The following is a 21,470-nucleotide window of genomic DNA, read 5'->3' as shown; positions in this document are numbered from 1 at the left end:
GGAGGACAATGGTAAAAGACTATCCATAAGAGAGCAAAAATGACAGTATTTGAAAAAAAAAGTAATATACAAAAATATAACTATACATTCCGGGTAGAAAGATCACGAGCAGGGTTCTTATGTATGATCTAAATTAAAGATAATAGTTATCTATCTAGAAAGCTCAAACTTGAGGAGCACCCTGATCACATCGGGTGCGATTTGCATGCCATGTGACCTGCAAATCGTATGCCAGGTCGCACGCTATTGTCTACTATTAGAGCGGTCATATCGGTGCTGTTCCAACTTGGTCGGAGACTATTGCTTGGAGACCCCAAACCAAAAAAAATTTGTTGCCTTTTAAATTTCACATATGATAATTTGGTCATTTATTTGTTGCACTTAAAGCAGTTGTGGTGTGTATGTCAGGCCTTTTCATTGTAGGAACCAGGGGCAGACTGACCATTTTGAAACTCTGGCACTGCCCGAGGGCCCGGGGTCAATAGGGGGCTGCATGAAATGGCCCTGGTACATTTTTCATAGGCATTTTTGAGTTTGGACAAGGACACAGGGGCCCCATGATCCCCTATTGCCTGGGTGCCCCATGAGTTGTCAGTCCGCCCCTGGTAGGAACCCTTGGTGCTCAGCCCAAATATAATGCCCATAGTTCCTAGGTTGTTGGCCTGGGTGCCTACTCCACTTCCATCTACTATGTCTTACTGTTGGTGAATAAAGCAGCGCAGTGGCTTAGGGATTAGCACTCTTGCTTTGCAGCACTAAGGTTCTTGGTTTTAATCCCAACTAGGGCACTACCTGCATGGAGTTTGCATGTTTTCCCTGTACTTGAATAGGTCTCCTCTGGGCACTCGTTTCCACACACTGTAAAGTGTGCCCCTAGTGTGTATTTATATGCATGTGAGATGGGGACCTTTTTAAAGCGTTATTAAAGTCTATTACTTTTTAAATCTTTGTTTTCAAATTTTTTTTTTTTTCTAGTAAAAAGTTATACTTACCTGCTCTGTGCAAGGATATTGCGCATAGCGGTCCCATACCTCCTTTTTTCTGTTCCCCACTGGCATCTGTTCCTTAGCTTCTCTGAGTGCTCCCTCAGCAAGGTCTGTGCTGAGGAGGCACCTATGTGGTCTTGCTCTTAAACCAGGCTGTGTGCGTCCATAGATGTACAGTTCAGCCATGCCCCTGCTCTCCTCACAAGATTTGGCAGTGGTAGCAGCTTCCTGAGTCTCCTGTGAGAAGAGGAGAGTGGGGCTGCAGTCTGGCACAGCACTGGATCAAGAGAGGACTCGGTTAAGTGTTTAGGGGTGGGAGGGGAATGAGGGAGCAGGCACAGGTTTTGTACAATAATGCATAGAATGCATGCACCGTGCTGGATCGAGATTGGGCTCAGGTAAATATAAGGGGTGGGGGGGAAACCTCATTACAAAATGTTTCTTGCCTTAATTCAGAGAATGCAGTAGGCAGCTTTCACACTGTTCTGTTGCAAAAACGCATATGCGTTTTTGCTGTATATGTGTTGCGTTTTTTTTTTCCCCTAGAAATGTGCCTGGACAAAGGACTTCCCACAATGTGCATTGAAGGTGCATGTACTTTTTTTTGTTTTTGTTTTTAAGGCATCAAAAAATGCATCAAGCAGATCTTTTAAAGATGCAACTGAAATTCAAAGGACCAGTGTGAAGAGGTCCATAGGATTTAAAGGGATGCATTTTTCAAGCATTTTTCTTCCACTCTTTTTTTAACTGAAAAACTGATCAGTGTGAAAGGGCCCTAAAAAAAACAAAAAAAAAACCTTAAAGCGATTCTAAAGGCTAATTTTTTTTGTAAAATAACAAACCTGTACTTACCTGTGTGCAGTGGTTTTGCACAGATCAGCCTGGATCCTCCTTTGCTTGTGTCCCCCCGCAGGCTCTCCTGGCTCCTTCTCTCTGTCGGGTGCCCCCGTAGGAAGCAGCTTGCTTTGGGGGCACCCGCTGCTCCGTGTGTCCATTCAAATGAAGAGCTTTGGCTTGGCCCCGCCCCCCTGTCCTCATTGGCTGACTGGCTGTAATTGACAATAGCGGCTGTCATTCACATCGCTGGATCGTGATGAGGCTCAGGTATGTATTGAGAGGGCTGTGGGCACTGCTGCACACAGAAGGTTTTTTACCTTCATGCATAGAATGCATGAAGGTAAAAAACCCTTGAGCCTTTACAACCGCTTCAGAACCACTCTAACTCCCTGGTGCAGAGAGTATGCATATATATATATCTCTCGCGGAGAGGCTGCATATGTCCGTAGCAAAATGTAAACAAAGCTGTGCCCTTTGCGCTCCCAGCACAGTTATGGGTGCATAATGGAAAGCTTCCAATTGCTTTTATCCGGAGATTTTTGCTCATGTGACCGCTGTGACAGCCAATCACATGATCATAAGCCCTGCCCTGTTTCCTGACATCAGAAACCCTTTAAAGGGCTGGTAGGCACCAGCATTAAGGTTAAAAAAAAAAAAAATGTTTGTGTTTAGAACTATTTTACAAAGCGCTTTATAAATGCCTGTAATAAATAAAATAATACTGCTTTATAATGTAATAGACTGGTATGGAGTCTCAGGAGGTGAGCAGGGATGGAACAAGGCTCCCAACTCATCAATAGAAGAAGTAACTGGGATGCTTGCACTGAGGAAGGACCTGATGTGCTCCTAACCTACAGGTGCAGGCTATGTGCTAACACTTTACTGTTATAACGAGGTCTAATCCAAACCGCAAGAAACTGTTACTTGTGAATATGAGAAAATCATATTGGTTATGGTAGAATGTTGGATGGCGTTATCATTCACACCGAAATGTTCATGTTATTTCTTTTATGATAGATGTGATGCAGATCCGACAGCTCTCGCTAATTATGTTATCGCCTTGGTCAAGAAAGACAAGTCAGACGAGGAGCTTAAGGCCATTTGTGCTGACCAGTTGGATGTTTTCCTACAAAAAGGTAAAGATGCACTGTATGGGTGTATGTCTGTATGTACAGTAAGGTCCATATATATATTTGTACACAGGCACAATTTTCATACTTTTGGCTCTGTATGCCACCAGAATAAATTAATATGAAACATTCCAAATGAATTTGAAGCGCAGACTTTCAGCTTTAATTCAAGGGGTTGAACATAATTATCAAGTACAAATTTTAGGAACTGCAACTATTTTTATACACAGTCCCTCCATTTTCCGGGGCTCAAATGTAATTGGACAAATGAATATAGTCATAAATTGTTCATTTTTTAATATTTTGTTGAGGAGCCTTTACTAGCAATGACTACCTGAAGTCTGGAACCCATGGACATTACCAAAGACTGGATTTCTTCCTTTCTGATGCTTAGCCAGGCTCTAACTGCAGCTGTATTCAGTTGTTCTTTGTTTGTGGGTCTTTCTGCCTTTAGTTTTGCCTTCAGCAAGTGAAATGCATGCTCAATTGGGTTGAGATCAGGTGATTGACTCGGCTATTGCAGAATATTTAACTTCTTTTCCTTCAAAAGCTCCTGGGTTGCTTTTGCTGTGTGTTTTGAATGATTGTCCATCTGTACTGTGAAGCACCGTCCAATCAACTTTGCCGCATTTGGCTGAATCTGCGCTAACAGTATCTCTCTAAACACTGCAGAATTCATCCGTCAGCTTCTGTCACAGCATCAATAACACCAATGTCCCAGTGCCACTGGAAGCCATGCATGCCCATGCCATCACACTGCCTCCACCATGTTTTACAGATGACGTTCTCTGCTTTGGATCATGAGCTGTCCCAAGCCTTCTCCACGCTTTTTTTTTTCTGCCCCTCATTCTGGTACAGATTAATCTTAGTTTCATCCATCAAAAGCATGCTTTTCCAGAACTGGTCTGGCTTTCCTATTCTTCAGGCTTATGAATTGTTTTCCCCTTGTGGTGAACCCTCTGTATTTGCTCTTGTGAAGTCTTCTCTTGATTGTAGACCTTTGACAATGATACACCCACCTCCTGGAGAGTGTCCTTCACTTGTCTGGATGTTGCCAATGGGTTTTTCTTTACCATAGAGAGGATCCTGCGATCATCCACCACTGTTGTCTTCTGTAGACTTTCATGCCTTTTTTATATTGCTGAGCTCACCAGTGCGTTCTTCTTTCCTCAGAATGTACCAAACTATTGATTAGGCCACTAATAATGTTTCTGCTATCTCTCTGATGGATTTGTTTTGTTTTTGAAATCTTACAATAACCTTTTTCACTTGTATGGACAGCTCCTTTGATCACATGATGTAGGTTCCAACAATAGATTGCAAATGCAATTACCTCAATTATAATAAACTCCAGACCTTTTACCTGCTTAATTGATTAAGAAATAACAAAGGAGCAGCCCACACCTGGCCATGAAACAGCTTTTGATTCAATTGTCCAATTACTTTTGGTCCCTTGAAAAGGGGGGATGGCTACTCTTAAGAGCTGTAATTCCTAAACCTTTCCTCCCATTTTGGATGTACATACCCTCAAATTAAACCTGAGAGTGTGCACTTTCAGCCCATATCCATTATATAACTATAGCTTGAATATGTTTTGGTAAATACCTGAAAAAAAAGTGTGTGTTTTTGTTTGTTTGATCAGTTTTCCTTTTAAGTACATCATTTCCTAAACCACTGTATAAAGCTTCTCTGTGTTACATGAACACTTTAGTGGACAATGAAAAGGCAGCATCACATGGACACCAAACAGGCTGTATGCAGAAGAGTGACCTCACTGTGCTCTATAACTGGAATACAGAAAGCTGTTTCATCCTCCTGGTTCTGTGCTCTGTCAGAAGTGTATCAATCACAAAAGTGGATGGACACAATTACAAGTCCCTTGGAGGATAAAACAATTGACAGAGTATGCGATTCTCAACTGTGTGTTTTTAGCTTTTGTCTGGATTTCTTTTCGAGTACTCCGTATAGAAATGCAACACTCTTCCAAGTCAGTCTGTTCTATTAAATATTTCTGTGTATCCCCATGTACCTGTTCAGTCCATTTTCTAGCATTATGGTAATGCAAAATCACAGAAGGATCCTACACAACCAGGATAGCAGAAAATGATCTATATTTTAATATGGCAGGAATTATCAGGAATCCAAGCTTTTTATGTTTTGCACCACTCTGTGCTTTCTGAGTATAACATCATACATCCTTTCACACAGTTAGAATTCTATATTATTATCTGTGCTAAACAATCTATTAACCCATTTATTATGGTTACATCATTTATTATATATTAAGCATCTTTCATAATATGCTTTAAAATCTTTACATTTTGATAACTGTACAATTTGTCTACACAATCGTAGATGTAAAAACCACCAATTATTTCACTAAACTGATTCCTTTAATAATTAAAAAATAATTTGTTCTAGTTCCTTCCTTTTTTTTTTTTTTTTTTTTTTTCTTATACATACGCAGTATTTAAACCCAAAATCCTGTTTTTTGAATGCTCACACTCTGGATGAAAGTGCATAGGGAGCACCTTTTGATCAGCAGCATTGTCTGTCTGGGGGAAGGAGAGAGTTGGATGTACTAGCAGTTTTAAATACAGTAACATATTGAGGCCAAACACCAGCTTTTACTTTATAATCAGTTACAACAGCAGCAGTATTTTTTTTTTGGGGGGGATTAAGGTTTTACATAAAAGCTGGTCATTGTAAACACCCCTGCTAGTGTTAAATGGTTTGTCCCATCTCTGTAACTGATACTGCTGGAGAGCTTGTTCTTTTGAAAAACAACAGACTTACTGGCCAGATCACCAGATAAAAATGAATGCAGCCACCTCATTTAAATTTAGTTTTGATTTTAAAAATCTATTTTCTTCATAAATTAGGCCAAAATGTATTCTGCTACATATTTTTGGTTCTAAAAAAAATCTCAATAAGTGTATATTGTTTGGTTATAGCAGGGGTCTCCACTTTTTTTTTTTTTTTTTAAACAAAGGGCAAGTTTACTACTTCAAATGTTTTTGAGGGGCTGGACTGTGCCCAGTGGCAGCAAACAAAGCTCCATCTTTGGTCTTAGGGGAAGAAATACTTGGTGTCAGTAGATGGAAGGGGCAATCAAAGGGTTAAGTGTATGCTTAACACTGCTTTGTGTATGCACAGTGTGGTGCTTTTACTAGGGGATGAGCTGGTTTTTCTTCCCTGCTTTGCAGGGAAACAAACACTGGCACATCCACTCTGACAGGGCAGAGCTTTGTATTGTTTACATACACAGAACTCTGTCCTGTCAGCCTCTTCAGTGGGTCTCTGCTGTCAATCATTGGCTGGACCCGCTGATCGGCTTGTGCTGTGTCTAGTCACAGCACAGCTGGGGCAGTGGGCGTGCGCGATCCCTACCCGGAAGAGCTAGATCATGTACTAGGTTAGGTGCATGATCCAGTACAGGAGAGCCGCCTTGCTGCCGCACATCTAAGTGATGCAGTCGGCAAGTGGTTAAGAATGGGCTTAGAACAGATCAAAACAACTAAGCTTGTGTTACGGATTGTGTTATTGAAAAAAATGTTCTGCTATTGTGGTGTTTGGTCATTTTTCTGTGACTTTTTCAGCTTCAAGTTTGTTGATAAATCTCACTGTCCCTTTCAATCTCCTAATCCAGCAGGAAGTACAAACCTTTTAGCAGTCTTAACAAGCCAGTTTGTGGGAGACAAGACTGCAAGATGCTTAATTGCTAAAAATATTAACAGCATTTTTTTCTTTTTGTTAGAGACAAATGATTTTGTGGATAAACTCTTTGAAAGCCTGAACACAGGAAGCTACCTTCCTCCAGAAGAATCTGTAAAAGAGGAGGAAAGAGAGGAAGCCTCTGAGGTTCGTCATATGGCTGTACCAGGTTCTCTGCAGGTGAGGGCTTGCTCGGTAAAAAATAAAATACCATCTATTAATGTTAAGTTCAGCAATGTTTCACTTTTTTTTCTTTTTTTTTTTTCTTTTTTCCTTTTTCCAGTCAAGGCACCCTTTTAAAACTCTGAACAATCTCAGGGCACCCCATTCTAAAATGTAAAAAACAAAACTAATAGTTTTTTACATATCACAGCAGCATCCAGACGAATAGGTAACCCAACATTAGAGATGATTTTTACAAAGAAGTATATTCACTTACACACTGGTACTGACTAGTATTCCAGTGTTTCTCATCTTTACTCAGCTAATGTGACCCCCAGTGCTGACAGAGAGGTGCAGGGAAACTGCAAACAAGGATGCTGTGATGTCGCTCAACATCATCGTTCTCAATGATGTTGGCAGCTGTTAGGACACCGTCTGTTGGCTCGCACAGCTCCCAAAGTTGTAATGCTGCACAATAAAAAAACTTATAGGGGTGACTTGTGTTAAAAAAACAGGCCTCACTGATCTTATATATGGTCCATATAGGCAGTAATTAACCATCTTCTGTCCGGCCGTTGTATATAAATGGGCGGATGGTGGCACTGCAGGGTCGGGTGGCCGTTTATAAATGGCTTTCCCGGCCCCCTGCTTGTGCGTGCTCCCTGGGAGCCAGTGCCCGCTGTGTCCTCCGGACACAGTGAAACACCGATCGTCGGACTGGACCTCCGTGCGAGGTCCCGATCATGTGATCGCTGATTAGCCAATCGGCGATCACATGCAGAGTAGTAAGCAAGATGTCACTTGTGACATCATTGCTTACTACGTGTGAAATCTGTGAATGATCACAGAGGTCACCATGGTACAAGGCTATTCACAACAGCCTTTTACCATGTGACAAGCTGTGACCAATCACAGCTCACTCAGTAGTTCTCAATGGCTGCAATAATGCAGCTAAAGATAAGGAGAAACGATTGCTTTTGCATCCTTTATGGGTGTAAAAGCAATCGGTGTAAAAAGAAAAAAAAATCTTCATCACCCCCCACAAGTAGTACATTGTCACCACTGCTAGGGTGACAATATGTAAAAAAAAAAAGTTTAAAAATTATACTTTTTGGTTATAAACTAATTTGGGTTATTTTTTTTTTTTTTTTAACTAAATATGTAACCGAATAAATTTTGGCCAAGATTTATGATGAAATAATATTTATTTGCAAAATTTTATAAGAAAAACACTTTTTTTCAAAATTTTTAGACATTTTAATTTACATAGCAAAAAAAATAAAAATCCCAGTGGTGAATAAATACCACCAAAATAAAGCTTTATCTGTCTCAAAAAAATGCTAAAAAATTCATATGGCTACAGTGTTGCATGACCGCGCAATTGTCATTCAAAGTGTGATAGCGCTGAAAGCTGAAAATTGCCCTGGACAGGAGAGGGGTAAAAGTGTCCGGACAGGAAGTGGTTAAGATAACAGGTCTGACAAAGTAATAGAAATGATAATTAGGTAGCCTGTCTGTTTCAGACAAAAAAAAAACACACTTTCTCCATTCAGGAACACAGGAAATCATTAAGTTATACTGGCACTCACAGGAGAATTTGTAAACTGGCAAACAAATTATGTAGGCCAGCCCAGGATAACCCCTACTCTACCCAGCATGCCTCCAGGTGTATTTTAATGATGTCCTAGGAGGATGGATGTCTAAACTTCGGCCCTGCGGAGAAAAGCCTAAAAGTTGTTTTGCTAGTTTTTGTCTTCATTTTTTTTTTTTATACTTCAATTTTCTCCTGAAATTGACTTCAATCAAGGTTCCTCACTACACACAGTTGTTCAAGCTAGTCTCTACATGGTAGCTATCTGGATCAGCCTTTCCTTAGCCTAGCTTTGTACCTCAACCCCACTGGATTAGACATTGCAAAGTCAGCCTGGAAGTTTCCTTTGGGCAGTTTCCAGACACAGTAAAAACTGTCAGCCGGGCGCTATATATTTCCAGAGCCATGATATTGCCTTAGCACTTGTCCAGTTTCTGAAGATTCAATTTATTGAGTAGGCTTATCGGGCTGGGCGTTGGGAGCTACCTCATTATTTGCACCATTGAATTTCGCACTACTGCCAGTTTAACTGCAGACAGGAATAACTCTGAGGGATTGAGTGCTGATGTCCTTCAGTGGGTGGAGTGTTGTATGTACTCCACACTCTTTCCCACCATTCCATGTAGAAGCATTGTCCTGCTGCTGTTCCTGCTTTGCAAAAGAGCCACAAGAAATTCAGATCTCTAATCTGTTCTTGCTACTTTCTCACAATGGTTTGGTCACCTTCAGCCACCTGACCCTCATCAGCCATCAACTGCCTGGGTTTGGGTGTACCTAAATTGCATCACAGCCACATGGTCACAACATGTCTCTATCTAGATACAGAAGGGACAGTCCTGCTGCTTAGGGTGACCCTAGTTTACAATCTCCTAAAGGCCCTGGGGATGTTTACTTTGTACATAATTGTCTAGAATATGAAATTCAGTTACCCTTTGGTTATATAAGACTTTGTGAGGATTTGGGTAAATCTGGTCACAGACACCAGCCGCAATATCTCTTAAGCATGTCTCTGCACCTTCCCCTATATAATCCATCTCTGATCTTCTCAAAGCATTAGGCCAGACCAGTTGCAATGACCATATCTGACTCGGCACCAGAGTCCCCACAGCTTGTCGCTGATTAGACTGTATTATAGGCACAGCAGTTTCCTGCCTTCTTTTCAGACTTTCAGGAGTTTTAGGCTGAAATTGAAGTGGTATGCTCTACCTTGCATGTAGAGAATCAGCCTGCGGTCTCCAGTTTTGGGTCATTCGGAGCCCCTACAGTGGTATAGACCTTTCCATTACACCTGCTATTTGGGGTATTCCTCTGTGTGGATTAATGACATCCTGAAGGGTCCTGGGCCCCACCTGAGACTGTGTTGAAACAATTCCTCTTTAAGTTGGGAATTTGTTAAATGGTTTTCAGTGTCAGTGTTTGTTTTTTGTGTTCCTTTGCTTTGACTGGTGTTGATCCAATATGGGGAAAAACGCCTAGCACATGGTGTGAGTGAGCCATTAGTGGAAGATGTTCAAGGAAACTTTGACCAAGTCCCAGCCTTCTCTTGCATCCTGCTTTTGGAGTGAGTACAACCGGGGCTTGCTAGGGCTGATTCTCAGCCAGCCCCTTTGGTGGCAAGCAAGAAACTTGCTAAGCCCTCAGAGAATCATTTAGCATGAAGGTGCACTCCACTTTCCAAGTGGGGTCATGGTTACTATTCCTTCTGGGTCCTTGGGTGATTTGCCCTTAAGGTATTTGGGTTTGGATAGTTCCCCTTTTTGGCTATACACTGACTTTCAGGTGGTGACTGCTTCTTGTTTGACAACCCTTGACTGAGAAACTGAAGGAGCTGGGTGTAAAATTTTGGCTGAACAGTGGCTGCTGTCTGTCAAGCTGTCTGTCAAAATACAATAGTTGCGTGTTATATCTCTCCCTCCTTAGAGGGACTCCCTGACTTATTGGGTCACCTGGGTCCAGCTCCAGCTGCCCCTTCGCACTAACAGGACTATGAACCCTCATTACACCAGATACTTAAAGCATTAATGTCTGGAGAAATATGTTCAATGGTTTTGTGTACAGGAGATGCTGCGCTTAGATGGGAGAGATGATGTGTAGACCGTCCTTGGGGAAAACTACCCCAGTCTGTTTTTCCTACCTTTTTGTTTAATTTTTTTTAAATTTTCTTCCCATGTCATTCATGGTCATGTTGTAAATGTAAAGTTGTCTCCTCACGAATTGTGGCGACTTTGTGTATTCGTCTCTGCCTGGTTTAGTGCCTTTTCCTTGCATTCGTATTGCGGAACACTTAGAAGACCCACTTGAGAGCAGTTACTGGGGTCAACACCTCCCCAAAGAGCTTAACACATGTAAGAGCTGTCCGGATCTACCTTTCTCAAGGTTTGGCATTGGAACTTGTCTGTCACCTGTAGGCAACATACACCAGCTTAATTCTTTGCTGCAAGGTTCTACAGTAGGTTTGGCTACTTATTTCTAGCAGTCCTCTCCCTTGCTGAATCTTATACCTCTTCTCATTCTACCCCAGCCATTTCTCTTGTTGTTTCTGGTCTAAGATTAGTACACACCAAGGTGTCTTTCTTTGAAAATCAAGTAGCTCCTTACAGGATTGGCCAGCCTTCTCATCCTGGAGCTGCTATTTTCTCCCCATCTCCAGAGGGCTTCTTTCATTGGAGAATTGTCTCCAGAGTTGCTTTCTAGTATCTGACTTGATGATGGTTCCTAGTACAATAGGGCATTCTGCACTGACTAGATTCTCTTCCTTGGGCACTGTGAGACACTATCTAGATACTGCTGTCTCTTCTCTTTCTAGAAGGAACGGGAGTCCTTACAACATCACAAGGTGTAGTCTGGTTTGGGTTGTGGACTACCTGTAGGTCTCAGTCTTTCCCATGCTGAGCCCTTTTCTGTAAATTCGTTCTTCCCAACATATTGCTTCTGGACATGGAGGTGAGGTTCTTGCACCTACAGTAGATGCACCCTTTGTTACAGGTAAAGAATGTTGGAGGGGATTCCTTTGTCTCCCTATGCTGTCTGTTGGCAGAACAAACTAGTCTGCCATTTCAAATTTCCTCTTTAAGGAACAGGGAATGTTTTGATGACTGTACCCCTCTTCCTTGACTGATATACTGACCCTTCTGGCATCTTTCCCTGTTTTTAGATTTACCAACTGAATATTCTTCACTGTCCTGATGAAGACTCCTTTCCTATTATGCCATGGGTCCTGATGCTTCATTGGATCTGGGGAGTCTCTTAAAAGTATATCCAGCCTAATCCAGAATTCAAGATTCACAGGGCTAAGAATACTTCAGCCCTGTGAATCTTGAATTCTACATTAGGCTGTATATACTTTTAGGAGGGCTCACCCAGGGGTGTCAGTTTGTGTAACTGTTAGTGTATCTAGCTTATTCTCTGCTCCATCAGGGCCATAACCAATTTACAACTTTATAGTTGGGATCTAATTATCTTTTCCTGCCTACCCTTGATGGGATGATTACTGTGCACCTAACCCTTTAGTCATGCTGACTTTGAGAGAATAAACCCTGGGTTCTCTCTTGGGTTTGGTAGTCCTTTTTACAGCCCTTGCAGGTTGTGGTTCTAGTTAATTCAGTGTTCTGGAGGGTCTTGCCTTGGCGAGGTGACTGACGATGTCTCCAGGTACTCATCTCTTAACCCTTGTAGGGTCAGTTGAATAGGGGCTTAGGGCCTTCCTTCTAGACCACCTGGTCTTGTGTTACAAGGACTTTTTCTTGTGTCACTTGTCTGGTACCCATTTCTTCCAGGAACGCATTACCTTTACTTTTTAACAATGTTGGTTGTTTTTCCTCCCAAAGGAGAATTTGTTTTCATTGCACCTATTGGGGATTCGGATTGTCCAGTTTCTTGCTTGGTCTACAGTCCTGTGAGTCACTAATTCTTGATTTGTAACCATTTTTTCTTAGTCTTGGGCATCAGGTTGCTTCTTTGTGGTTTCCCACTGGTCATGTTGGCAGGTTCAGCCTCATTGGTTTTGGGCTTGGTCCCTCAGGCATCTCTTTTGCTGGAGGCAGCCCCTGCTTGTTGCTCTTTGCCAAAACCTGTTTTTGAACATTCTGACAGTATATGAGTTCCTGTGTCACTTGATGCATGAGAAAAAATATAATTGTTATATTTATTCACCCTAGAATCCTTTTCTTGGAGCCTATTGGAGGACACAGATCACAACCCTCTGTGTTTGATTCTGCTCTTGTTACTGTTTGCTACAAACTGAGCTGGGTCAGGGCTGCGTTTAGAAATCATGGGGCCCCATACAGCCTTTCTCACCTCACTTCCATAGCCCTTCTCCCAAGTCCACCGCTGCCCCCCTATTTTATTTTCTTGCATTAACCATGCAGCATGTGCATCTATGTGCAAACATTTCATCTACCTTGCAGAACACATTGCTGATATGGAGGCTCATGTATAAGCCAGAAATCTAATGTATACATCTGTGTGTTTTTTTTTTTTTTGTTTTTTTTTTTGTGCATTAGTGTTCAGGGTAAGGTAAGGTACATTTGTAGTATACCAATGAGATGGTTACCACAGGGTAAATGCTCTGTGTCATAAAGATACATCTTTATATAATTTGATAAGTTGGTGACAAATAACTGTTTTGTTTGAACATTCTAATATTTATACTGTCAGGATTCGTTGGAGGAAGAGCGGGAAAGTAGAAAAAGGAAGCACCCAAGTCCTCCAAGAAATCGTTCAGATTCCAATGAGAGGAGGTGAGAATGTTTATTATGTCTTGTTCTTTGTTTTAAAATAGATTTTGTGTGTGTAATGAACAAAAGGAATCCTCAATCTATTAGCTATTGGGTTATATACTGCCACCTTCACGTGATTGGACACTGGCAAAAAGGTAGCTGCTGGTACATCCTCCCATATAACTTCTCCCAGCTAGCCTCATATTATTTTTTTTTTTTTTGCTAATGTCTTTAGATGATCTACCTCTTCTCTCCACTGAGAAAAGCTTATCTACTTTTTTAATGAAGGTTTTGGCTTTCAAAGATTCTACTGTCAAGTTCCTAAGTGCACCATATTCACTGCGGCTTCTGTAGCTTCTAGACCAATTGACTCCATAATGAAACCTTGGGGGCCTGTACTCATCTGGATTAAGATGTGGGGCTAGCCTTTATTGTTGCTTCTGCACTGGATCCTGCTTGGTACTCACCTTTTAACACATGGTGTTTCGTGTTGAGTTCATTGCAGAGTGCTATACAGGTTTCCAGCTGTGGTTTTGTCAGCCAGTGGAGCCCTCTCCCAGATGAACCTTTTGAGGGTATGCCCATCCAGGAGGGCAGAGCCAGGATGGGGTTTATCCCTAATATCCTGCTGCTGTAAGGTGAAGATCTCATGATCTGCTGTGGTGCGTCTGGGCTAACAGCCCTTCACTGGGCCCTGTATGATGTGTTACTATGCCCTTGGGGTCTAATGCCGAGGAACATTTAGCTAGTATTACTAGTAAACATGATGAGTCCCCCTATAGCCATCCATTTTGAACAATACCACAATTCTTCTTTGAATGGTATAAAATGTGCAGCCATCTTCCATTTGTCACTATCAGAAAGGAGAGGTGATAAGGATAAGATCCTCTTGCAAAAGGAGACTAGATGGATTTTTCTATTAAATACAATGAGCCCTCATGGATTGAACAATGATTTGTCTCTACAACCATTTTTATGAAGACAAACTTTTACCTGGTTATATAAGTGAGATGTTGGAGACCATGCGGAACTAAACAGTAGTAAAGATATGTATGACTGTTTGGAGTACTTCATGATTGATTTTACAAGGATTAGAGGATTTTTCCTCAGCCTTAAATGATTCCGCTTGCTGACCAACCCATTAGGGGGAACCCACATGGAGTTTGAATTTTGAATTAAGATACATCCCAAGGAGGTTGCTTTAAGAGGCGGAACATATCTGCAGTAATGGAGATATGTAGGAGTGGCAGGCAACCAATCCATAGCTACGCCCTGAAGAAGCCCCTGTCAGCGGGAGGGGTGAAAAATATGTAGGAGGAAAGGGATCACTTCCTCCTTCCACACGTGATTCCCCTGGTGAGATGCCCGAGTGCATGCCGGCTCTCTAGCCCAGTCTGTGAGGCTGTGCCGACTTGGATTCAAACATGGACATTGTCACATACTGAAGGACACTGTATCATCCGGCTACTGAGAGTATGCACGGACTCTGGCTGGTTCCACATGGTAAGATCATTTCATACTTATTACAGTATGAGTGCAGGATTCTACACAACGGTTCATAGACATACAGAGTCAATCAGCTAACTGACTGTTAGGTTGGACCTGTATCATGCCCATCAGATGACCAGTAGACAGGCTCTGGTGATGTTTATGAGGAGATGAAGCATAGCGACATACCTACTATGGTCATGAACTGAGTTGCACTTCATTGGAGGAACCAAGGTTGCCCCTTTCAGCTGCTCTCCTCTTTCTTGGTGGAACTACACCTTGTGGATTTGTTTTATGCACACAAATTGGGACTTCTCCTGTCAGCCGGATTTTATTTCCTGATACACTTACCGTTATAGGCACAGCTACAGAGGGACTGTACGGGGGAGCATATCCACCTGCAGAGGATAAGAGTACTTTAGGGATTGTAGATAGAGGTGGAGGGGTAGCCCTCGGTGCCCTGGCTCTGGGAGTAGGGGGGACCCGTAGGGTTGTCGGGGGTGCCCTGGGAGAGGAAGTGGGGGGGGGGGGAGGGGGCTGAGTGGTACATTGTCATCGGGGCTGGATGGTAGCAGGGAGCTGGGGGGGGGGGGATGGATAGGAACGGGGTACGTGCATTGTTTGACTTTATGATACGTTTGTCCAATTGTTATTCTTAATAAATTCATACTGCTTATTAGACTTTGGGGGTGCTATATCCTTTTTTTGGGGTCCGTGGGGTATGTGTATATATATATATATATATATATATATATATATATATGGAAATAAGTATTTGATCCCGTGCTGATTTTGAATGTTTGTCCACTCACAAAGCAACGATCAGTCTAAAAATCGAATGGTAGGTGTATTGTAACACTGAGAGACAGAATAGCAACAAAAATTCAAAAGAAATGCATGTCAAATTATGCACTGATTTGCATGTTCATGAGGTAAATAAGTATTTGATCCCCTTCACCAAACATGACTTAGTACTTGGTGGCAAATCCCTTGTTGGCAATCACATAGGTCAGACGTTTCCTGTTGTTGGCCACCAGGAGGGATTTTGGCCCACTCCTCTTGGCAGATCCTCTCCAAGTCTTTAAGGTTTGGTGGCTGACATTTGGCAACTCGAACTTTCATCTCCCTCCACAGATTTTCAATCGGATTAAGGTCTGGCGACTGGCTAGGCCACTCCAGGACCTTAATGTGCTTCTTCTTGAGCCACTCCTTTGTTGCCTTGGTCGTGTGTTTTCGGTCATGGTCATTGTCATTGTGGAACACCCATCCACGACTCATTTTCAATGCCCTGGCTGAGGGAAGAAGGTTCTCACCCAAGATTTGAGGGTACATTGCCATATATATATTATACAGGTTTCCAGCTGTGGTTTGTTAGCCAGTGGAGCTCTATCCCAGATGAGCCCTTTGAGAGTATGCCCATAAAGGAGGGTAGAGCCAGGATGGGGTTTGTCAATATCCTGCTACTGTAAGGTGATGATCTGCTGTGGTGAGTGTGGGCCAACAGCCCTTCACTGGGCCCTGTATACTGTGTTACTATGCCCTTGAGTTCTAATGCTGTGACACTTTAAACTGTGTGCCGAAGCCAAAGGCAGGATTGCTAGTTTGAGCGTGCTATTGTTTAACATTTGGAGCCATTTTTACTAGGTAGAAACTTTCTGCCTTTCTCCTAGGGCACCAATAGGGACCACCTTAGTGCTGCATAGGTCTTTCGAGCCTACTGTACAGGCTTGTACTATGTTTATTCCTGGCACATGGAAGACAAGCACAACAACCAAAAAAGGCTACCTGGGCTTCAGTTGCTAAGAATGCCTGGCAAAGACTGCAGTCACCCTTCTCACCAGCCACCCTTTTCACTCCACCATGGATATTGTGTATTGACTGTTAACTTCTGGGTTGCTGTTTTTGGAGTATTCCTCTGGGGACAGTGTAGCATCACACACAGCAGATCTAAAGACGCACAGAAGCTGGGTCAGGCAGCCTCCCTACTTTCGACTTAGCCCTGACCTTGGGTTGGTAATGTTCCTCTGTATACATGTGGTACAAAGTCCTGTAGACCTTTTGAAGGATATTAGTCCTCTCCTGCTCTGCATTGCACTGCACGTTCCTACTGGTTGTAGATATTGCACTATATACTGTAGTACTTTTAGCCTGAGGTGACCCTCTTGTTGCTAATGGCCATTAACCCCTCCTGCTCTGCAGTGATCTGCAAGGTTCTCCTGGTTCATAATGTCTCACTATGTTCTGTGGTATGACATCCTGAGGAGACCCTGTGCCTTTTGTGATAATGTCTCACTGTATATGCATTGTATAGAAGCCTGTGGTTTCCTGACCATGCTCAACAATCAGCCCCTCCTGCTATGCTATGCAGAGGTCTGTGTGTACTCTTTGTAGTTAATGTCCCTCATGTACTGTTGTACAGTGGCCTCTGGTGACCTCGTCACAGTTGTGCATTATTTCCTTTTTATCTAACAAAGTTGCAATAGACTGTTGTACCAACAATGTTCAGTGAGACTACATGGAAGTCTACGTTTACTCTTGTTTGGATTCCTTCTAAGTTGTTCTGCAGGGCATGAATCACATTTTCTCAAGAATGGATGTTGCTTACATTTGCTCTTTCTGTTATTTCCCAGTGACTCTGTAGGAGCTCATTTTTCGGTTTCTGAAGGTTCCTCTGGACCTCCCCTTGACTTTTAGGTCTCGTGCACACTGGGCATTTTTACAACTGCTGTTTTTTTGCTTATTGTGGGCTTTTTTCTACAGTCAGTAAACTCCCCATCATGTTATCCTATGTGTCCATACACACATAAGCTTCATTCAGCGTGTTTTTGACAGGAGCATTTTCTGGCCGAAATAAAACCCAGAGCTAGTGGGGTTCAAGAGGAGTTTTTTAGATGTAAAAATGCTCTAACGCTGAAAGATGTTGGAAAACGCTAAAAACCTCGGCTCTCCGGCGATTGAGCAATTTTTATCCTCAATCTTTTGTGGGAGTATAGTTTTGCTACAGAATGCTAAAAAAAAAAAACACAAACGCTGAAAAATGCTAATTCAAAAAAGCAACAGAACTCTAATTTTTATCACAACGTTCTAAATCTAACGCTACTGCTGTTTTCAGAATGTCCAGTGTGAATGAGGCCTTAAAAGGGATTTTTTTCCTGTCTACTTTTGTGGTTGCCTACTTACCAGTAAGGAACTTTTTCTTGTTCACTAATATGTGCAAGGTTGTTTTAAGGCCAGGGCCTCATTTCTTTCTAAAGTATTGATTCCTTCACCTTAACTAGGACTTTGTTCTACCTTTTTTTCTCTGTCCTGCACCTTTACATCCTCTGGAGATTCCCTCTGTTATCTCTATGTGGGGTGTTCTGTTTGCATTTCTCTCTTGAGAGATGGATTGACCAGAAGAAGTAACGCGTTACCAGTTTTTAGTGTAAGGGCTTCCATTTGCTTTCTAAACTGCCAAAGCTTGTTCACACCATGGTGCAGAGATGTCAGTTTTTCTGCACGCCATGTGCAAGGGCACAACGAAAACAATTGTTCTTTGTGCCCTGTTCACACCACAACACTAGTATTGTGTGCAGATTTTTTTCTGTGCAGGAATCTGCAACATGTATAAGGCCCGTTTCATTAGTTCAGTTACGTTTTTTCAAACAAACGGATCAGTTTTCATCTGATTCTTCATCAGTTTTTTTTTCGTCCGTTTCATTTTTTCTTTTAACGAAACAAAAATAGGGCTTTGATCAGTTTTAAAAACCTGATATTGGTGGATGTAAATTGAATATCATGTTTTACATTTGTTTTTTCCTTAGAGATGCATTGATGTCCATTTCTTTTCATCCATCAATGGATGGATGAAAACCGAACAAACGGCCTACCTGTTCTGTGGGGGGGTGTGCCTTATTGTAATATACTTGGGTATGTTTCAGGATTTTTGTATGGTGCTCTGTAGAGTTTTGCTAATATTACTTGTACATTAAAGCAATCCTGCTATGAAAAAGTATGTAAGCTATTCTAATAAACAAAAAAACACCAAAGTTAAGTCAATTCTTTTTCTCGACTTCTTTTCTGAGTCTTTGAAACTGAGTACACTCAGTATGCAAAATGCCAGCTTTTTTTTTTTTTTTTTGCGATTTCAGTTCGCAATTCCAAAATGTGAAAACTTTTTAAGATGGGTTGAAGCACAAAAATTAAAGCTAACATATTCATACTATATTAGTTGCAGTAAAATATTCAGTATAGAGAGGATGTACACAACTGCCCCATGCTTCCCACCCAATTCAGTAATTGTGGTGCAGGCAGAGCACTTAACCACCCCCCTTGTTTCCTATAATGCACCTCCCAGTTACTTAAGTGGCTCTTGGCCAGTCCTGGACATTGTCACATTGGGTCTTTGGAACATGCCTAACTCTGTGCAGATTGTCCTTTAGAAACTCTTGGCCCACAGAGGAATTTTGCCTTCAACACTGCTTGTTTTGTAGCCTTCTGCAGTGACTGAAATAGATTTTCCTAAGCAGAACAGTAACAGAATATGCCCCATTTGGAATTCTGAGAACATTCTTTGAAATTGGGTTGTTTGCATGGGTTGATGCGGGAATAAACATATAATAGTCTGGTACTATTCTGTGGGTGTCGTCGGTTACCCCATTGATATTTAAAGCTAAGTGTTTTAATTTGCACTACTTCATCATACAATGTCTTTACCTTCTTAATCAAATGCTTAGCCTAATATAAAAAAATCAGTCAGTGCCTGTGGAAAAATTAATAAAGTAAAAAAAGCAGCTTCAGTGAGGCCAAAATCCTCCAGTGTGTGTGTGTGTGTGTGTGTGTGTGTGTGTGTGTGTGTGTATGTATAGTGCCTTGAAAAAAGTATTCATACCCCTTGAAATTTTCCACATTTTGTCATGGTACATCCAAAAATGTAAATGTATTTTATTGGTATTTTATGTGATAGGCCAGCACAAAGTGGCACATAATTGTGACGTGGAAGGAAACTGATAAATGGTTTTCAAATTTGTTTACTAATATCTGAAAAAGTGTGGTGTGCATTTGTATTCAGCCCCCTTTACTCTGATACCCCTAACTAAAATCTAGTGGAACCAATTGCCTTCAGAAGTCACCTAATTCGTAAATAGAGTCCGCCTGTGTGTAATTTAATCTCAGTATAAATATAGCTTTTCTGTGAAGCCCTCAGAGGTTTGTTAGAGAACATAAGTGAACAAACCGCATCATGGAGGCCAAGAAACACATCAGATAAGTAAGGGACAAAGTTTTGGAGAAGTTTAAAGCAGAGTTAGATTATAAAAAAAAAAAAAAATATCCCAAGCTTTGAACACCTTACGGAGCACTGTTCAATCCATCATCCAAAAATGGAAAGAGTATGGCACAACTGCAGACCTACCAAAGACCTGGCTTTCCACCTAAACTAACAGGCTGAGCAAGGAGAACATTAATCAGAGAAGCAGCCAAGAGGCCCATGGTAACTCTGGAGGAACTGCAGAGATCCACAGCTTAGGTGGGAGAATCTGTCCACAGGACAACTATTAGTCGTGCACTCCACATAGCGGGCCTTTATTGAAGAGTGGCAAGAAGAAAGCCATTGTTGAAAGAGAGCCATAAGAAGTCCCGTTTGCAGTTTACAAGAAGCCATGTGGGGGACGCAGCAAACAGATGGAAGAAGGTGCTCTGGTCAGATGAGACCAAAATTTTTAACTTTTTGGCCTAAAATCAAAATGCTATGTGTGGCGGAAAACTAACATTGTACATCATCACCCTGAACACATCATCCCCACCGTGAAACATGGTGGTGGCAGCAGCATGTTGTGGGGATGCTTTTCTTCAGCAGGGAGAGGGAAGCTGGTCAGAGTTGATGGGAAGATGGATGGAGCCAAATACAGGGCAATCTTAGAAGAAAACTTATTAGTCTGCAAAAGACTTGAGAATGGGGCATAGTTCACCTTCCAGCAGGACAACAACCCTAAATAAACAAACAGCCAGAGCTACAATGGAATAGTTTAGATCAAAGCATATTCCTGTGTTAGAATTGCCCAGTCAAAGTCCAGACCTAAATCCAATTGAGAATCTGTGGCAAGACTTAAATTGCTGTTCAGACGCTCTCCATCCAATCTGACAGAGCTGCAGCTATTTTGCAAAGATGAAAGAAAAATGTCACTCTCTAGATGTGCAAAGCTGGTAGAGACATCCCCAAAAAGACTTGCAGCTGTAATTGCAGCGAAAGGTGGTTCTACAAAGTATTGACTCGGTGGGGCTGAATATTATTATTATTATTATTATACAGTATTTATAAAGCGCCAATAGTTCGCTCAGCGCTGTACATTACAAAGGGGGACAGAACATGTGACAGAACAATACCAATACAATGTGATACACGAGGGGTTCGAGGGCCCTGCTCTTTCGAGCTTACAATCTAGGAGAATATAAATGCACGGCACACTTTTCAGATATTTGTTTGTAAAAAAAGTTTGAAAAACATTTATAATTTTCCTTCCACTTCACAATTATGTCACTTTGTGTTGGTTCATCACATAAAATCACAATAAAACACATTTAAGTTTTTGGTTGTAACATGCCAAAATGTGGAAAATTTCAAGGGGTATGAATACTCTCAAGGTACTGTATGTGTGTGTGTGTGTATATACAGTGTGTGTGTATATGTATGTGCATATACAGTGTGTGTGTGTGTGTGTGTGTGTGTGTGTGTGTGTGTACACACACTGCTCAAAAACATTAAAGTGACATTTTGAAAACACATATCTCAATGGGGGAAAATATCATGTTGGATATCTATACTGATATGGGCTGGGTAATGTGTTATGAATGTAAGGATGCCCCA

At 41.7% G+C, this 21,470-nt stretch overlaps 1 protein-coding gene across 1 annotated transcript in view; it reads left to right on the top strand.

Moving 5' to 3' along the window:
* RBM27 (RNA binding motif protein 27) overlaps nucleotides 1-21,470 on the top strand; it is a 137,454-nt gene that overhangs the window by 24,547 nt on the left and 91,437 nt on the right. The window contains exons 2-4 of the mRNA XM_089673018.1: nucleotides 2,841-2,959; nucleotides 6,711-6,847; nucleotides 13,077-13,159. Of these exons, the coding sequence (XP_089529144.1) occupies nucleotides 2,841-2,959; nucleotides 6,711-6,847; nucleotides 13,077-13,159 (339 nt within the window). The remainder of the gene's footprint in view (nucleotides 1-2,840; nucleotides 2,960-6,710; nucleotides 6,848-13,076; nucleotides 13,160-21,470) is intronic.

Source organism: Staurois parvus, unplaced genomic scaffold (genome assembly GCF_062004578.1).
Source record: "Staurois parvus isolate SC_StPar_1 unplaced genomic scaffold, SC_StPar_1.0 ptg000133l, whole genome shotgun sequence".
Classification (NCBI taxonomy): domain Eukaryota; kingdom Metazoa; phylum Chordata; class Amphibia; order Anura; family Ranidae; genus Staurois; species Staurois parvus.
The sequence above is the reverse complement of the archived record's forward strand: the minus strand, read 5'-3'. Positions and strand labels throughout refer to the sequence as shown.